The 17705-nt window shown below is 48.5% G+C and overlaps 1 protein-coding gene across 2 annotated transcripts in view; it reads right to left on the reverse strand.

The window, feature by feature from the left end:
• Positions 1 to 17705, reverse strand: part of FGD5 (FYVE, RhoGEF and PH domain containing 5) — a 121622-nt gene that overhangs the window by 57224 nt on the left and 46693 nt on the right. For both annotated transcript variants that reach the window (XM_042979567.1, XM_042979566.1), the window contains exon 3: positions 11544 to 11676. In XM_042979567.1, coding sequence (XP_042835501.1) covers positions 11544 to 11676 — 133 coding nt within the window. The remainder of the gene's footprint in view (positions 1 to 11543; positions 11677 to 17705) is intronic.

Here is a 17705-nt window from a genome sequence, read left to right on the forward strand (position 1 = left end):
GTGAGAAGCAGGCCAGTGAACCTCCAGCTTTATGGCCTGGCCCTCAGGATGGCCCCAAGTAGGCCCAGAGGCCACATAGTCCTTCTCCACAATGTTCTACTTTGCAGAAGAGGAAGAAACCACCCCCAAAACTCCTGGTTTCTAACTACCTTCCCTGCTTGCAGGCCTCCTGGGCTCATACATGCTCTGCCTTTTAAAAAAATTATTTATTTATTTAAAAAAATTTAAAATGTTTATTAATTTTTGAGAGAGTGTGAGCAGGGGAGGGGCAAAAAGTGAGGGAGACAGAAGATCCAAAGCAGGCTCTGCACAGACAATAACGAGCCTGATATGGGGCTCGAACTCACAAACTGTGAGATCATGACCTGAGCTGAAGCTGGAGGCTCAACCGACTGAGCCACCCAGGTGCCCCCATACCTGCTCTGCCTTTAAACAGCTGCCTCCTTCTTTCCAAGTTTGTCTTTGCCAGTCCCTGGCCAAGCCCCATGTCCTGGGTCTTAACGCCTGGCTCAGTCCTCCCCATCTGTGGGACGGCATTCCATTCTCTCTGCACCACAGCCCTCGGCCTCTCAGCTCCTTGACTTTCTTCTCAGATAACTTTTGCCCATATTTACATCCGCTTCACCTAGCCTGGGCCTTCTCCACACTCAAAACTGCCCCACCTCTGAAGTGAACTTTCTGGTCCCCATCTTAGACTGGAGTTTCTAGCGTCCCTCCACCCTCAACTGAAATGGTCTCTTAGCTGATTGGGATCTCTAGCCTTTCACCTACTCCCATCCATTCCAGGTCACGGTGGCCACCTTCTGCTGTCACGTGAAGCCTCGAGTGGCTCTCGTGGTTCCCTAGCACTTGCAGGAAAACATGTCATCCAGAGTGATGCTGAAAGCACGGGCTCTGGGGTCACAAGACCTGGGTTCACATGCCAGGCTCTGTCCCTTCATACACCTATGCCCTTGGACAAGTGATTTCTCTTCATTGTGTGAAACAGCAATGATAATAATAATACCTACTTATTAACAGACAGCTACCACTACTGAACACTTAGTATGTGCTAAGTATGGCCGTAAACTTTTTATGTGTATTCTCACTGAATCCTCCCAACAACCTATGAGCAAGGTACTATTATTATCACCTCCATTGTACAGAGAAGGAAACTGAGGCACAAATAAGTCCTACCCTTTGCCTGTGACTCAGCCTAGAAACCCTTTTCAGAAACCTCTCCTCTGTTCCTCCATGCCCCAGGGAACTCAGTTTCACACCTTGTTTTTCCCTACCTCTGGGCCTTTTGGGCTCATGCAGGTCCCTGTGCCAGAACTTCCCTATAACCTCAGCAAATATCTCTAAGTCACACACTAAACCTGAGGTGGGGCCGGGCACCACGGCAGGCATCCCGCTGCTCCATATTTGCCAGCCTCCTTGGCCACACAGCCCGCTGAAAGAAAAACCCACGCAGAAGGGAGCAGAGGCTGCCTTCTATGGCTGTTTCAAGCCCTGGGGAAATACTGTTGAGGGTCCCAGTGAAAGGGCTTGCTGGCATGTTATGAGGCCACATCTGGAGAAAGGAGAGTGCTCAGAACTCGCAGGTGGCACCAGATTCCTGGAGAGTGCTGTCTCCGGAAGTTCCTCCAGGCACTACTATCTCAGGCATTGTCCTTCTCCTTGGAATTCAGGTCGGAGTTTCCAGCACAGCCTTTGATGGCCCCTGGGAAATTCAGACAGGAGCTTGGGGAGACTTGGCTCATTTTTATCCCAGCTGTCACCTGTGCTCCCACAGGAGGCAGAGGAGGGATAAAGGTGGTGAAAGAGAGGCAATACCTGCCAGGAGGAGGGCGGGGAAAAGGTGGGACCAGAGGTCTTCTGGCTCCCCCAGCACTGAGTGGCTGCCTCCAGTTCATGATGACACCTGCCTTATTCTAGTTCTTGAAGTCAGGCTGGTGTGAGTCTGGGTCTGGCCTACATGCTTTAAAAAACTTTTAATTTTGGAATGACTCTGGTTCTGGATGCAGTCTGTAATACATTCATACAAGCAGCATGTTATCTTGGAAGGTGTTGAATGAGAGATCAGGAAACCTGATTTTTACTCCTAACTTTGCCTCTAATCTGCGGAATAACCTCCAGCAAGTGAGGGCCTCTCTAGGAGCTTTAGTTTTCCCTCCTATAAGACAAAGCAATCTCTTGCATAACTGAGCTGCTATACCCACTGAGTAAGAACTCTCGATTCCCTCTCCCCCAGCCTCTGGCAAGCATCATTCTACTCTCTGCTTTGACTGTATCAGATTCCTCACGTAAATGGAACCACACAGCATTTGTCCTTCTGTGACTGGCTCACTTCACTTGGCACGATGTCCTCCAGGGTCATCTGTGCTGTATCATGTGACGGGATTTCCTTCCTTTTTAAGGCCAAATAATATTCCATTGTATGAACAGGCCTCACTTTGTTTATCCATTCATTCATCAATGGACATTAAGAGGGTTGATTTCATGTTGAGTGTTCTTACCACAATAAAAAACAAAACAAAACAAAACAAAGTGGTATCTAAACGTCCCTGTCAGCTCTCTTACCTTCTAGACTCTAAAGAGAGTGGCCGTAACTATGATTGGCAAGTTCTCATTGTCTGAAGAGGCCAGTACATGGCTCATATGAGATTTGGTCCTGTCCTAACCACCTCACTTCAGTTCAAGAAAGGACCTGCCATGACCTCAAGAAGCCAGTCAATGGCTGGATTCCATACTGTTTGTGCCTCCTATGCACCCTCCTTCTCCTTTCTACTTAATTATGTCCTACTCTCCTTTGTGAAGCACTAAGGCCTCACCTCTTCTTGGAAACCTCCTTGATTGCCCTGACTCTTAAGACCTGGGACACTTACGCTGTTTAGAGTTTAGTGCACACAGCTGAGAACACTGGGGCTGCCCCACAACTGTGCTATCTCACAGCCAGCCATTGTTTTTATATCACGAGATATAACATTCACAAAAGAGCATAAAACATAAATGTAAGGTTTTTTATGTCAATAGCTTTCTCATTCCCCAACTTGGCTGTGTGTACCCCATGGTCAGACACCCCGCTGTCTTCTTTCCTGGCACCTCGAGGGCTGAGGGCCCTGTGGGGGCTCCATACAGAATGGGTGGCTGACGCACACAGGCCAGAGCTCAAACTTCAGTGAGGAGACATACTGCTGGGGATCTGGTAAACATGCAGATCCAGATGCGGTGAGTCCGGCGGGTGTGGGGGGTGGTGCCTGGGTGCTGCAGGTCTGTATGTCCACCTCTGGGCAGCAGGGCTGCAGACTAGGTATATGGAGTAGCTGCTATGAAGCCAGGAAGGAGAAAGCAAGGGTGAGTATGATGGTGGCCCCAATCCCACGCTGGGGTCAGGGTACATGTATCTAGGACATGGCAGAGAGGAAAATCAGCCACAGAACAAGCTCTCTTAGGGCCGGGGCACCCTAATGCCTCATACCCAGCCTGCTGGCTCCTCACAGCCCTCAAGGCCTCCAGGACTCTGTGAACAAGGGGCGTGGGACACAGGGCTGCCCTGGCCACCTCCAGACCTCTGAGCCCCTATTCTGAGAGTCTGTCCTTCATCCTCCTCTGCTCACACTGCCTCCAGATGTCTCTTGTGTTACTCTGCTGAACCGCTGCACCCTCTGCATGGTTACCAGGGAGCTGGTGAGAAGCCGGGTTGGCTCCCAGCTTTGCCCCTCACTGTGCGAAGTAAATTATACAGGACCAAACAAGTGTTTTCATTTTTTTAAAGTTCTTAAAAGCTTATTTATTTTGAGACAGAGAGTGAGAGTGCACATTTTGAGAGTGACAGTGATAAGCGGGAGGAAGGGCAGAGGAGGAGAGAGAATTCTAAGCACGCTCCACACTCTCAGAGCCCAGTGAGGGGCTCGAACTCACAGACCATGAGATCATGACCTCAGCCAAAACCAACCAAGAGCTGGACACTCAACCAACTGAGTCACCCAGGCGCCCCAAGTGTCTTCATTTTACTGTCATGCATCTAAGTTTGTTTTCCTTACTTGACTGCAGAAACTGAGTCAAATCTATTATTTATTTATTAGTTTTTATTAGTTTTATTAGTATTTAATTAGTTTTTATTAGTTTCATTTGAGAATATTTACTAATAGTACTGAGTACTATTTTACATCCCAGGCATTCACAAATGTGAATAGGAGAAGTGTGGTCCTGCACTTCTGGAGCTATTATTACAGGGAAAGGCATATGGCATGCATGTAAACAGAAAAAGAAAGACATAATCACAGCTTGAAATAAGTATGAGGAAGGAAGTAGATAGTAATGCTGCAATGGAACGCTTAAGGATGAGCAGAGGAGGCCTCTTTGAGGAGGTGACATTTAATCTGAAACCCTGAGCCAACTGTGCAAAGGGCAGGAAGAGTGCTTCAGGAGGAGGAAACTGCAAGCACAAAGGCCCTGAGGTGGGTGAAGAACGGACAGAACCTGTTTTAGAATCCTTTATGATGCCCGTCCAAAGACCTTGGAGTTTGTTGAATTTCATCTGATCTGTGATTAACACATGGCAATAGAAGATGAAACGCCAGAGATTTCCAAATTTTCAAATCTGGTGCCAACAACCAGAATGGAAAACACAAGAGGAGAAGCTGGCTGAGGGGATGGGAAGATGCTGGGTTCACTTTGGGATGCGCTGAGTTCGAGGTATGGTAGACCCTCCTTATCTTTGGGGGATATGTCTCAAGATTCCTAGTGGATGCCTGACACCACAGATAGTGCTGAACCCCGCACAGGCACATCTTGGAGACACTGTGGGTTTTTCCAGACCATTATAATAAAGCACATACCGCAGTAAAGCGAGTCAAATAAATTATTTGCTTTCCCAGTGCATAAAAGTTACGTTTCCATTACACTGTATTCTATTAAGTGTGCAACAGCATTACACCTAGAAAACAATGTACATACCTTAATTAAAAATACTTTATTGTTGGGGCACCTGGGTGGCTCAGTCAGTTGAGCCTCCGACTTTGGCTCAGGTCATGATCTCACAGTTGGAGAGGTAGAGCCCCACATCTGGCTCTGTGCTGACAACACGGAGCCTGGAGCCTGCTTCCGATTCTGTCACTCCCTCTCTCTCTCTGCCCCTCCCCCCACTCATGCTCTCTCTTTGTCTCTCAAAAAATAAACAAATGTTTAAAAAAATACTTTATTGCTACAAAATGCTGAGCTATAACCACTGATCATGGATCACCATAATATAATAATGATGAAAAGTTCAACATTGAAACACTATGAGAATGACCAAAATGTGACACAGAGACACTGAAGGGAGTAAATGCTGTTGGAAACATGGTGTCGACAGACTTGATCCAGGCAGCGTTGCCACAAACCTTCCATTTGTAAAGAATGTAGTATCTGCGAAGTGCAACCAAGTGCACAATAAAACAAGGTATGCCTGTATATACTGTCTTCTCCTAGACATACATACCTATGATAAAGTTTAATTTATAAATTGGGCACAGTAAGGGATCAACAATAACTAGTAATAAAATAGGACAATTACAACAATACATTGCAAGAAAAATTCTGTGAGGGGCTCCTGGGTGGCTCAGTCGGTTGGGCGTCCGACTTCGGCTCAGGTCATGATCTCACCGCTTGTGAGTTCGAGCCCCAGGTCGGGCTCTGTGCTGACAGCTCAGAGCCTGGAGCCTGCTTCTGATTCTATGTCTCCCTCCCTCTCTCTGCTCCTCTCCTGCTCACACTCTTTCTCTCAAAAATAAACAAATGTTAAAAAAATTTAAAAAAAAAGAAAGAAAAGTTATGTGAATGTGGTCTTCTCTCAAAATACCTTACTCTACTCAGCCTGGTTCCTGTGATGATGCGAGATGATAAAACGCACATGTGGTGACATGAAGTGACATAAATGATGTCGACACTGCGACGTGTTAGGCTACTACTGGCCTTCTGCATATGTGTCAGGAGGAGGACCCCTTGCTTCCAGATCACAGTTGATCACGGGTAACTGGAACTATAGGAAGCAAAACCCAAATAAGGGAGGACGACAGTATCTGTGGGGCTTTCGGAGGCTGGAGTGTGGGCCACGGAGAGAGGTCAGACCAGGAGCTCAGCTCTGGGAACGCCAGCTGAGGAGAGCTGGCCGCTGGCCTGGAATGGGCTGCCTGGGCAGAACACAGATGAGAGACAGGGGTGGAGGAGCTCGGGCCTTGGGAAAGAAAGGTCTCGTGTGGAGGCAGAGACAGAGTTGGACAGTGGAAACCAAGGGAAGAGGGAGCTCCCAAGGTGAGAGACCACCAGAGCTGAGGCTCAGGGTCTGGTGGACAGCGTGGAGGCCTGGATCATGGAGGCGGGGAGGGCAGTGCAGGGTGGATGACAGCAGTAAGGGAGGTAGGGGAGTGGGGAAGACTGAATACGTCTGTGGGCTGAGGGAAATCCTTAAGAATGTCTGCAGCCCATCTCCCTCTCCTATGCTCCTGTCTACTGACCTAGTCTTCTAGCCCTTGAGGCTCAGTCCCGCTTTTCTGCCTCTGCACTGCTGTCTTCCACTCAGAACGCTCTGTCCCTGGACCCTCCCATTTCTTGCTGGCTCACTCTATTCAGCTCCCTGGTTTCTTCCTCATCCTAAAGACCTCTAAGAAACCAGAACTCTCCTGCACTGCTGGTGGGAATGTAAAATGGGACAGCCATGGTGGAAAATGGGATGGCAATTCCTCAAAAAATTAGAGACATGATTCTCGTATGATCTAACAACTCTCCTTCTGGGGACACGCGGAAAAGAACTGGAAGCAACATCTCAAAGAGACATCTGTACATCATGTTCATAGCAGTATTATTCACAATAGTCAAAAAGTGGAAGCAGCCCAAACACCCACTGATGGATGAACTGACAAGCTGTGATATGTACATAAAAGTGGAATATTATTCGGCCTTAAAAAAGGAAGGAGACTGGAACACAGGCTACAACATGGATGTGCCTGGAGGACACGGTGCTCAGTGAAATTAGTCACAAAAGGACAAATACCGTATGATCCCACTTACATGAGGTCCCCGGAATAGTCAAAATCAGAGAAGCAGAGAGCAGCATGGTAGGTGCCAGGGGTTGGGGAAGGGGCTGGGGAGTTAGCATTTAATGGGGACAAAGTTCCAGTTTGGGGAGATGAGGAGTTCTGTGGATTGATGGTGGGGATGGTTGTACAATAGTGTGAACGTACTTAATGCCACCAGACTGTACATGTAAAATGGTTAAGATGGTGAATTTTATGTTATGTGTATTTTAACACAATTTTTTTAATTGGAAAAAAGCTTTCTCTAGCCTCACTGCCTCAATTTCCCCCCTCACCCTGCCCTTGGCACCCAGCTCCCACCTGCCAGGTTTGTTGTGTTTCTTTGATGGCACAGCGCTTTCACTGCCTAAACCCACCGCAGGGGCCTTCTGATTGTTCATCTCCTTCTCTAGGGGAGCTTCTACTCTAGAAGCCAGGCAGGGAGGCACCCGGTCTGTCTTGCGGCTGCTGTATCTTCAGCCGTTGGAAGGATGCCTGGCACATAGCAGGTGCTCAGTAAGTACTTAGTAAATACATTTCTGCTGAAGAGGAGGGACGGGGAGAAATGGAGTGAGGATACAGAGACAAGAGATGCAGACGGGAGGTAGTTCATGCTTGCGATGAGATGAGGATGTTTTCTGGGAAGGAGAGCAGGCTGCAGCCTGAGGAAGCTGCTGCAGGATTAGGAGGGCTTCCTGGGGACTAGAAGGAGTGAGAACAGGCCATGGAGCCAAGGTACGGGGCTGCACAATGGGTTGACAAGACTCTGGCACAGAGAAAGCACATGGCAGAATTTAACCCAGGTGGGGACTGGCCCAGTGGAAATAACCAGAGTTCGAGGAGATGATCAGATAGAGGTGACAGGTGTGAGGCCTGGGGGCATGAGGCCAGCAAGGAGGCCCAGGCCAGGCCACATGGACCGTGGGCACAGCCAGGGAGGGTGTCACAGCAGGGCAGGCCTGTTCCAGAGGACAGGGCAAACTTCTGCCTGGGCTCGGGGGTGGACCCGTCAGGGAAACACAGGGACGACAGGACTCAGGCGAGGGAGGAGGAGGTAGAGGGAGGAGGTGGCTCAGAGCGGCCACCAACTCCTGGGCTCACCTCTGGGGAGCTGGTAATTAGCTTGAAAAGTCTCGGTTAGTCTGAAAATCAGGCTTGCTGTCAGGGAGGAGTGATATGCCAGGTCGCCTTTGTCTCCTTTCACATTAGATCTGTTTTTATGTCCTTCTTGCTTTCCCTTTTCTGCCCCCTCTTCCCTTTGACCCACACCCCTTGAATGTCCGTGAGTGGGAGAGAGGGCAAAGTCAGACAGGTGGGTGGACAGCTGGGCTCGGCCTCCTGTCCTGCTCCAGAAGGCTCTCCACTCCTGATGTGGCCACCTCAAAGCATCTGGAAGAGTGGAGCTCACCCCCTTTTGTTTATTTTTACATAACCCATATCAAACTCTAGGAAGGGTGGGGCTCACCCCAAACATACCTCCTGTGGCCCCAGGGAAGCAATTCCCGGCGGGGGGGGGGTTTCACTCACACCTTCCCTAGGTCTGCTCCTCTGAGGTGGCTGGAGATGGCAAATCTGGCTCTTTTCCCCCCTTGATGTGATGGAGGCCTTTGCCTTTTGGGGAAGTAGAACTTTCAGTGGAAGACAAAAAGATTACAGCAAATGCTGCCTCTCTCCACCCCCCCTCCCCCGACCAAAACCAGGAAAGATTGCACCCTCTAGAAATGTCCCTTCACATCCACTGAGGGCTGCCGGGAGGGTGAGCACTACAACAGCCTCCTAGGGGTCACTATGGCTGCAGGTACAAAGATTGAAAATGCCCCTCTCTCACCCACCAATCTCTTTCTGGGATCTATGCTAGAGAAAAGCACGTACACAAGGAGGTGTGTGAACAAGTGCACTGCAAAGCTGTTAGTAGAGCATAAAAATTAGAAACACTATAAACGTCCCTCAGCAGCGGGATGGCCAAATAAAGGATAGCATATCCATAAATGGGAATACCATGCAGCAGTAAAATAAATAAATAAATAAATAAATATGCTGTAGCAATGTGTGAAAATCTTATAAGATAGGTGTGTGTGAATGCAACCAAGTTAGGCCAGGTTTCTTACAGTTTGACATGACTCAACCTATCAGAACAACTCCACAAACAATACCATCCACTTTCCACTCATAACAAACAACGTATATAAGGGAATACAAGGGAGAGGTTCTGGAAAGACACACACCAAAGTGTGCACCACAGCTGGAGGAGGAGATGCAGGTAGTCCCAGAGGAACATTTAACAGAGAATTGGGGGACTGTGGGGGGAACCATCACTAGGTGGGGGGCCCCCTGAGGTACAGAAAGTTGCACAGGGGGTGCCCTACTGCTTTGTCAGCCCTTCAACTCTTCCTGGCCTGGTACCCAGACCCAAATCCCAGTGTCAGAGTGGGGACCAAATCCCAAAGAGCAACCATTTTTCTGCTTCCAGGTTCCACAACTCCTGGGATGCTCAGAAAAGCGCAGAAAAGCCATAATCATCTCTAAATAGCACTACTGGGGCACCTGGCTGGCTTAGTCATTAGGCATCTGACTTTGGCTCAGGTCATGATCTCACTGTTCATGAGTTCCAGTCAAGTCCTGCTTCAGGTGAGCCCTGCTTCTCTCTTTCTCTTTCTCTCTGCACCCCCTTGCTCCCCACCCCTCCTGGGATTCTCTCTCTCTGCCCCTCACTCACTCTCTCGCATAGATATCTAGATATTTCGATAGATAGATAGGTAGATAGATAGGTAGAGAGCTCTAGATAGATAGATAGATAGATATCTAGATATTTAGATAGATAGATAGATAGATAGATAGAGAGCTCTAGATAGATAGATAGATATCTACATATTTAGATAGATAGATAGATAGATAGATAGATAGATAGATAGGTAGATAGCTCCACTAACTTAAAGCTCCCTCCCTTGCCCTCAAGGAGCCAACAGTTCCTTCTGGGGAGAAGGGAAGAAGTGGAGAGGTAAGAGAAGGCTTCCAGGGCTGTAGGGGAAACAAACAAACAAACAAACACTGGGCTTGTAACTTTTAAATCCAACCCCTTCAATAGCTGGCAGAGTAGCCTTGGGCAAGTTACTTAATCTTTGTGTCCTCTGTTACACAGGGGGGGTGATGGCACTGACGGTGAATTTTAGAAAGGAGTGAAAGAAGCCTGGAGTACAGCAGACAGTGCACTCTACCCAGAGAGGGGGAGGAAGGGTCAGAAGCCAAAGCAGGAAGGACTGGGGAAGAGCCAGGTGGGAAAACCCCCTTCAACACTCCCACAGCCCTGGGAAGGTAACTTGATGAAAAGCCTGAGCAGAGAGATAAATGAGGTGTTAGAAGAAATCAACGAGATGAAAACAAAATGAAGTCATGACCATTTATACACAAGGCTTGGGCACTTCCACGGGAGCAGTCTTTAGTCAACGTGATACACCTACCCTGGCTGTGGGAGGAGAGGTTGACAAAGACAGGGACACAGGCACGGGGCAAGGTGTCTGAAGGAGGCTTGTGAGGCAGGAGGTGGTGCTCCTCAGCCTCCCCGGCTACACCTCTGCAGACAAGCGGGGCCTGGGGGATGCAGTGGGGGAAATGTCAAGCTGGCCTCAACCTTCCTCGCCTGTCTCCCTGCAGCTGGGTGGGTGTCTCTCTTGGTCTGAATTCCCAGCCCCCAGCACCGTGTGGTACTTCCTGCATGGCATGGAGTAACAGCTGTGTGACCCCGGACAAGTTCTTCACGTCTCTGTTTCTGCAAATAAAAAACACGGGAAGCAAACCCTAGCTCCCAGAAGCACTGTGTGGAAGGACTGACATCATGCCAGCGAATGGAAGTGAAGCACAGGACCCGAGCACCTTGTGGCGAGCACATATAATTACCACCAGCCACCAATGCCCAATGCCCACTAAGAGGTCTGGACCTCCACTCTGACTTGGTTCTTGTCCCAGGCAGGGCCTCAACTCACCGTCTGTGTCCAGACAAGCAAGAGCCCTTCTCTCAGCCCCATCCCCTCAAAGCACCACTGCAGAGTACGGGAAACCAGCTTTCAGTCCAAAACTGTCTTCAGTTAAGGAAACTCACACACTTCCCTTAACTCATCCTCAAGATTCCCACTTCACAGCGAGGAAACTGAGGCCCAGAGGCCTGAGGTCATCAGAATCCAGGTCTGTCTTGATTCCAATCATGCAGCTCTATTTCACTTCATTCACAAGGGCTCTTGGAACCCCAAACTTCCTCAGACCTAAGAAGCCCGTAGGAGCTGTCACCCTGGCATCACCAATGCAGAACCCCATGTCTGCCATGTGTCTTAAAGCTGCAGCCCCAGCTGCGCAGTGACTCTTCCTCTGTATCCAACTTGGGGCCAGCGACTTGCAAACAGCTCCCTTCTCACCAAGAGGGGGTGCAGTGTATGCTTCACCGTACTTTCTCGGCCTTCACATCTCTGATCCCCCACAACCCATCTGCCCCTCGTCCGGGGCAGGGCGCCCTACCTTGTGGGTGAGGCTGGGGTCTCTTGGAGCACTGTCCTCCTCCTCTGAGCTTCCCTGCTCTTCATCCGATGAGAGGTCCTCTTTGGGGGCCGCTGCCGAGATGGGACAGACCTTATAGGGCTCTGTGTAGGCGCTGGGGTCAGAGCACAGGAGAGAGAAGGTTAGAGTTCCCTGTCCAGCACAGGCAAAATGAACACACCCGGGGCCCTATTAATGCCACAAGCCATTAACAAGTGCTCTGGGTGCAAAGCTCCATGCCTGCCCTCCATGGGGACCCAGAACTGAATAAGACACAGGCACAAACCTCTCTACCTGCTCCCACTCCAGCCATCCTGGCCTCCTTGGAGTTCCCTGAATATGCCACACTCTTTTGCTACCTAAGTGCCTTTACACATGATGTCTAAGATAGACTTGTCTCTCTGTTAGATACAAGGCAGGCTGTGATGCTGAAGGAGGGTACAAATAATTACTATGATGTCAAGAGATGTTAATCTGATTGGACCGGCAGTCTGGACAGGCCTGGTCAGGCAGCAGGGGCCATTCCCAAGGTGGTCATGTCCTCTGGGCCTGAATAAGTGATGCAGTACAGTTTGGGATGTGTATTGTGGACTCTGGTCCCTGTGTTGCCATCAGCTAGATCACGGACAGCACACAAGTCAGTTTCCACCTAGGGGGATAATGATTCCTATTTCATTTTCTTGGCTGATGCTATGAGGATGAATGCTTAGAAAACTTACACCAGTGAGATTAACAATCTCATATATACGTAACTATGACTATTACATAGGCATTGCCATTGATTAAATACATTTATTCAATAAATGTTTTTGATTGCCTGCTTTATGCCAGGCACAGAGCTAGGCAGTGAGTAAAACAGTGGTAAATAAAGCAGATATGGTCTCGGTCTCAAAAAAGGAACAATGAATATACGATCATAAATTATAAGTGAAGGGAGAAGAAGGAGGTGCTTTCATAGGGAGTAACAAGGGGGAACTGTTTAGATATGACAAGGAGGGCTGCTCTGAGTCTGTAAGAGAAAAAGGAGCTCTGTGAGAGCACAGGGAAGTTTCCAGGAGAAGCAGCATGTGTAAAGGCACTGAGGCAGCAAAGAGCTTGGCCTGTCACAAACCAACCTGGAGTAGAAGAACCCTCCTTTCTCTGACTTTGAAACCATCTCCACAGAGGAGGCTCTAACCCCATTACAACCACCTCCCTGCTCTGCTCCCTGCTCTGGGCCTCCCTCTCCACCCAGCACAGTGATTGCTGTACAACATTGGGCCATGTCCATCTCCTACTTGAAAACTTTCAATGGCTCTTTCCTGCCACTGGCAATGAGGTCCCAGAAAACGTCTCAAGAATTTTCTCCTCATACTCAAAATCCAGGTATTTGGTCTTGTTAAATTCTTATCAAATCTTTATTTCTGCTCTCTGGGAATGCCACAATGAGGTGCTAGAATGATCAATGGATGGATGGATGGATGAATTGGGAGAAAGGAGGAAGCATCCACTTGCTGGAGTGGCTGGGCCAAGGCTAGCCCATGCTTCATGTGGTCAGGGACACTGTTCCTACCTCTTGTCCAGGCAGGGAGAAGCATGGCCAGGGTAGGGGACACCAGGACAAGAGAAACTGAGCCTTAGGCTATGGTACAACTAGGGGCCATCTTTGGAGCTCTTTCTCCGCTACTGCAGGAACCAGAACCAGGGATACCTGGAGCCCAAGCAACAAGGGGCTCTGTCAACAGCAAGATAGGCATCCCTTGGTCCACACTGGAGCCATGAAGCCAGATAGATCAGAGACAAGGTGGCCTGTTCCTGCCTGGGCTTTTGCGGACATAATGTGTGTGTGGCAGCATCTGTAGCTGTGTCCTTGTGTACAGATGCACAAACTAAGTCCTGACTGGGGCTGAATCATAACTTACTCTACTGTCCCACTGGCTACCCTTATGGTCAGACCTCTTTCTTCTTTTTTCAGAATTGACTTTGTTGTCCTCTTCTTTCAAACTAATGGAGCAAACAATGGATTTTGCAACAAGTCCTAGTCCGCCAAGGTGTAAAAAGGCACGTGAGCACCTCCCTTCCTAAGACCACCCTATGCCTTCTTCACTGCCCCTTCCCACACCACCAGAGGCCACCGGGAGTCAGAGGAACACCACACTTGCTTTAGAGACCACAGAACCTCCTTCAGGAAAGTGACTGCATGGGCCAGTCTCCTAGAGCCCTGGCTCCCTCTCCCTGACCCCAGAGCCTCCTGTGTCAATTTGCACCCTCAGACAAGGAATGGAGCCTTGCACCCCTATAAGAGGATAGCCACATTAGGCCCCAGCAGGAGCCCATTATGCTCTGTGGAGGATAACCAGTAGTGATGAGGGATGGAGCAGTTACCCAGTTAAATGTGTCCCTGAACCGTACTTCCTCATGCACTGTGAAGGAGGAAAGGATTCTCAGCCACGCCTCCCACGGATGAAGGGTGCCATCATGGTCCCAGGCAGCAAGCTGGAAATCTCAGCATCTCCTCACATAGCCAGTCACTATTTGAACACGACACCTCTTCTGGAATTTACCTTTAGTCTTCCTCGACTCCACTGGCATCTCTGTCGTAGCTCTGTGGACCAAGCATCTCCTGCCTGGACGCCAGTGACCACTGCTTTCCTACCCTCTCCCATTCCACCCTGGCTGGCTTCAATCTTCCCTACCCAGCAGCCAGAGGGGGCTCCTCAAAACCCAATATGATCATGTCACCCTCTCGCTCTAATTGTTCAGGGTGTCGGGCAAGGCTCTGCTCAATTTGGGATGTAAAAAAAGTGGGTGTCCTTGGGGCTTAATGCTGCCATGAAGTCTCCCCAACATTGGATGCTACCTCAGGCCAAGCAGAGGGTTGGATTCCATAGGACAGAGCCATGAGTGACACTGGGGAGACAGCCATACAAGTCAAGCCCCCAGAGACAGGGAGAGAGTGACTCAAGGTCACATGGCAAATCTAGGCCAATACACATTGCCTCCGAGGATGCCTGTCCCTACGCTTGATCCCATTTTAGAGATGTGACAACAGAGGCCTAGTTGGGTCTCCATAGTGCACTGATGTATGGAGCTGGGCCTCAGGTTATCAGGGTGAAAGGAGGCTTTGTTTTTGTTGCCTGTGCTATTATTTTATTTTCTGTTTGAGAGGTGGTAGCATGCAGAGATTAGAACTCATACTCTTGAGTCAGACTGCCTGTGTTCAAATTCCATCTTGGCCCCATAGTGGCTGTTGTATAACTTCACCAAGCCTCAGGGTTGCCTAATTCACTGAGCTGCCTGGAGGATTCACTGAGTTACATAATGTAAAACAATTAGAACCATGCCCAACACATAATAACTTATTAAACGGGAGCTCTCTCCATTACCAGCTCAGCTCTAGCTGCATACAGTTATTCTATGATTTACCTACTGTTGTCTTTAAGTCAACTCATTTTTAACATTTGCTAACACTCTGACCTCATCTCAAGTGATAACACCCATGAAATGACTGTGCATTCCTTTAATCTTTTCTTTTCCTCTTTTTTTTAATGTTGATTTACTTTTGAGAGAGAGAGAGAAAGAGAGACAGAGTGTAAGCGGGAGAGGGACAGAGAGAGAGGGAGACACAGAATCCGAAGCAGACTCCAGGCTCTGAGGTGTCAGCACAGAGCCTGATGCAAGGCTCAAACCCACGAACTGTGAGATCATGACCTGAGCTGAAGCTGAATGCTTAACTTAACTGACTGAGCCACCCATGCACCCCTCCTCTTTTTCTTAAAAAAAAAAAAAATTTTTTTTTAAAGAGAGAGAGCACGCACATGGGTAGGGGCAGAGGGAGAGAAAATCCCAGCAGGCTCCAAGCCCAGGGCGGAGCCTGACACAGGGGGCTCCATCCCATGATCCCAGAATCATGACCTGAGCTGAAATGAACTGAAATCAAGAGTAGGACACTCAGCTGACTGAGCCACCTCTAACTTTAAAATAAACCATACAATTATTAATCTATAACAGTTTGATTAACATTATGTTGCTCACCATCAGAGACCCACAGGCCTCACATTGATAAACACAGTTACCTTTGACCCATCAACCATCCAACTGCAACCAACCTCAAGCTTTGGCTGGAAATGTGGCCCATGATCTTTTATTCTACTTCTTCTTCTGACTTCTGTTTTCAAGAAAGATCTAGAACAGAAGTCAGGAGACAAAGGTTTGGGTTCTATAATGGTATTTCTGGCTTGTTTATTTCACTGTCTCATTTAGGGATTGTGAGCGCAATGAATGGAGATGAACTGCCATTAAAAATATACTTTCACAACATAAAAGAACAAGTATAATCCAATGCCTTTGCAGATTTAATGGAAGTTGTAGTGACAGACCTGATCTTGGACAGAAGTCATTCGTTTAATAAGCAAATAAAAATATTCTAAGACCACAAGTGTCAACACAGCTGCCCCTACAGACCCTTCATATTTGCTACCAGGCTGATCTTCAAATACAGGGAAGAAAAGAGCTCTGAGAAATGTTTCGACAACTTACACTCAAATGCTCCATCAGGCTCTAGTAGAACTTGTGTCCTGTGTGAGTAACCACTTCTTTCCTTGGGGAAACAGATTGGGAACCCTGACACATCTCATTCATTTCCCCAGTCTGTCAACATAAACTTCTGAGATGGGTCCTTTGCATAGAAGGGAACACTGCAAGGCTCTGTATTTTTAGTTGCATGGTTCCTGTCTGTTTTTTCAGTCATTCAAAAAAAATCTATTAAGAATCCTCTGTGTTTCAGACTCTGAACTGTAGGTACTGGTAGGACAGTGGTGAACAGACGCTGCCTTTGTTCTATGGAAAATGTCCATTATAACTGAGATGTTGTCTCCAGATAGCTTATTTGACCATAACAATATATTACATATGAGAAAGCCTTCTAACCCACCACCCACTCACCTATATACTTTTTCATCTACTCACCCATTCACCTATCCATCCCTCCACCCACCCATCCGTCTATCCAACTACCTACCCACTTAGCCATCCATCCATGTGTCCGTTTGTCCACCCGCCCATCTGGCCATCCTTCTATCCAGCTATCCAATCATCCCTTACTCACTTACTCAACATACAGGGATTAGCATGTACTTCAAGGAGCTAACACAGGGAGGACTCAAAGATGACTAAAGTACTATCTCTGGCCTATATCTAGTTAAGAGGGTGAGCTCAGAAGTCAGGCTGCTTGGTTTAAATCCCAGCTCTATCACTTCAAACAAGCTACTTAACCTTTCCATGCCCCAGCTTTTCGCGTGTTTGTTTTTAAATCTGTAAATCAAGGGAGATGACACATGCCCGGAAAAACCAGCAAAAGGGCCAGGCAGTCAGGACTGTAAGTTTAGAGACCAAGTGGCCTGGAACTTTGGCATCAGATAAGAGGAGAGTCACTGTGTGACTTTAGGCAAGTCACCCAATCTCTCTGTTTCCCATCTGTGATGTGGGGATGAGTATGTAGGTTCATGTGGGATGAAATGAGAACATAATGGAGAAAGTGGTCACTGCCTGGCACGCAGTAGGTCCTTTCTGGCCAGCCTGCAAAAGGGCCAAGTTCTAAACCCCCAGACTAGTCTCCACAGAGCTGTGTCCTCCCTCTGAGTCGGCTTGTGTTTTAAAGGGAACATAAATTAAAGCTGCCCGGAGCTCATTACCTTAAATGACCCTCCAAATGAGCACAGTCCTTTCCAGCAGCCTAGAGTCGTAAAAGGACGTGTGCATCCACGTGGGGGGATGAACAGTTTGTAACCCAGCCCAGGGCTGCCCATTAAATCCCATTCTATGTGACAGTCACCGGGAACCATAACCCTAAGCACAGCCAAAATGGCCTAATAACTCATAAAAAAGGAACGCTGGCCTCACTGGGAATCGGTCAGTGGGCACTCTGGCCCCAAACTCCATCTTTGTTGGTGCAATGATATGTGTGAAGGAGGCCAGACTGCAGACGTAACAGCCTTTGGCTCCTGTGACATAGGCTGGGACCTTTCTGAAGTTCGCCAGCTCAGCCAGGAGGGGCAGGGGGCTTCAGGGTTGCTCTCTGGGAGCTGGAAAGTTGGAGACGGAGGAGACAGGATGACTACCCTAATTAGCAGAGCAGCTGGAATAGCTTGGAAGTGGAGGGAGAGG

This window comes from Panthera tigris, chromosome A2 (assembly GCF_018350195.1).
Source record: "Panthera tigris isolate Pti1 chromosome A2, P.tigris_Pti1_mat1.1, whole genome shotgun sequence".
Taxonomy (NCBI): Eukaryota; Metazoa; Chordata; class Mammalia; order Carnivora; family Felidae; genus Panthera; species Panthera tigris.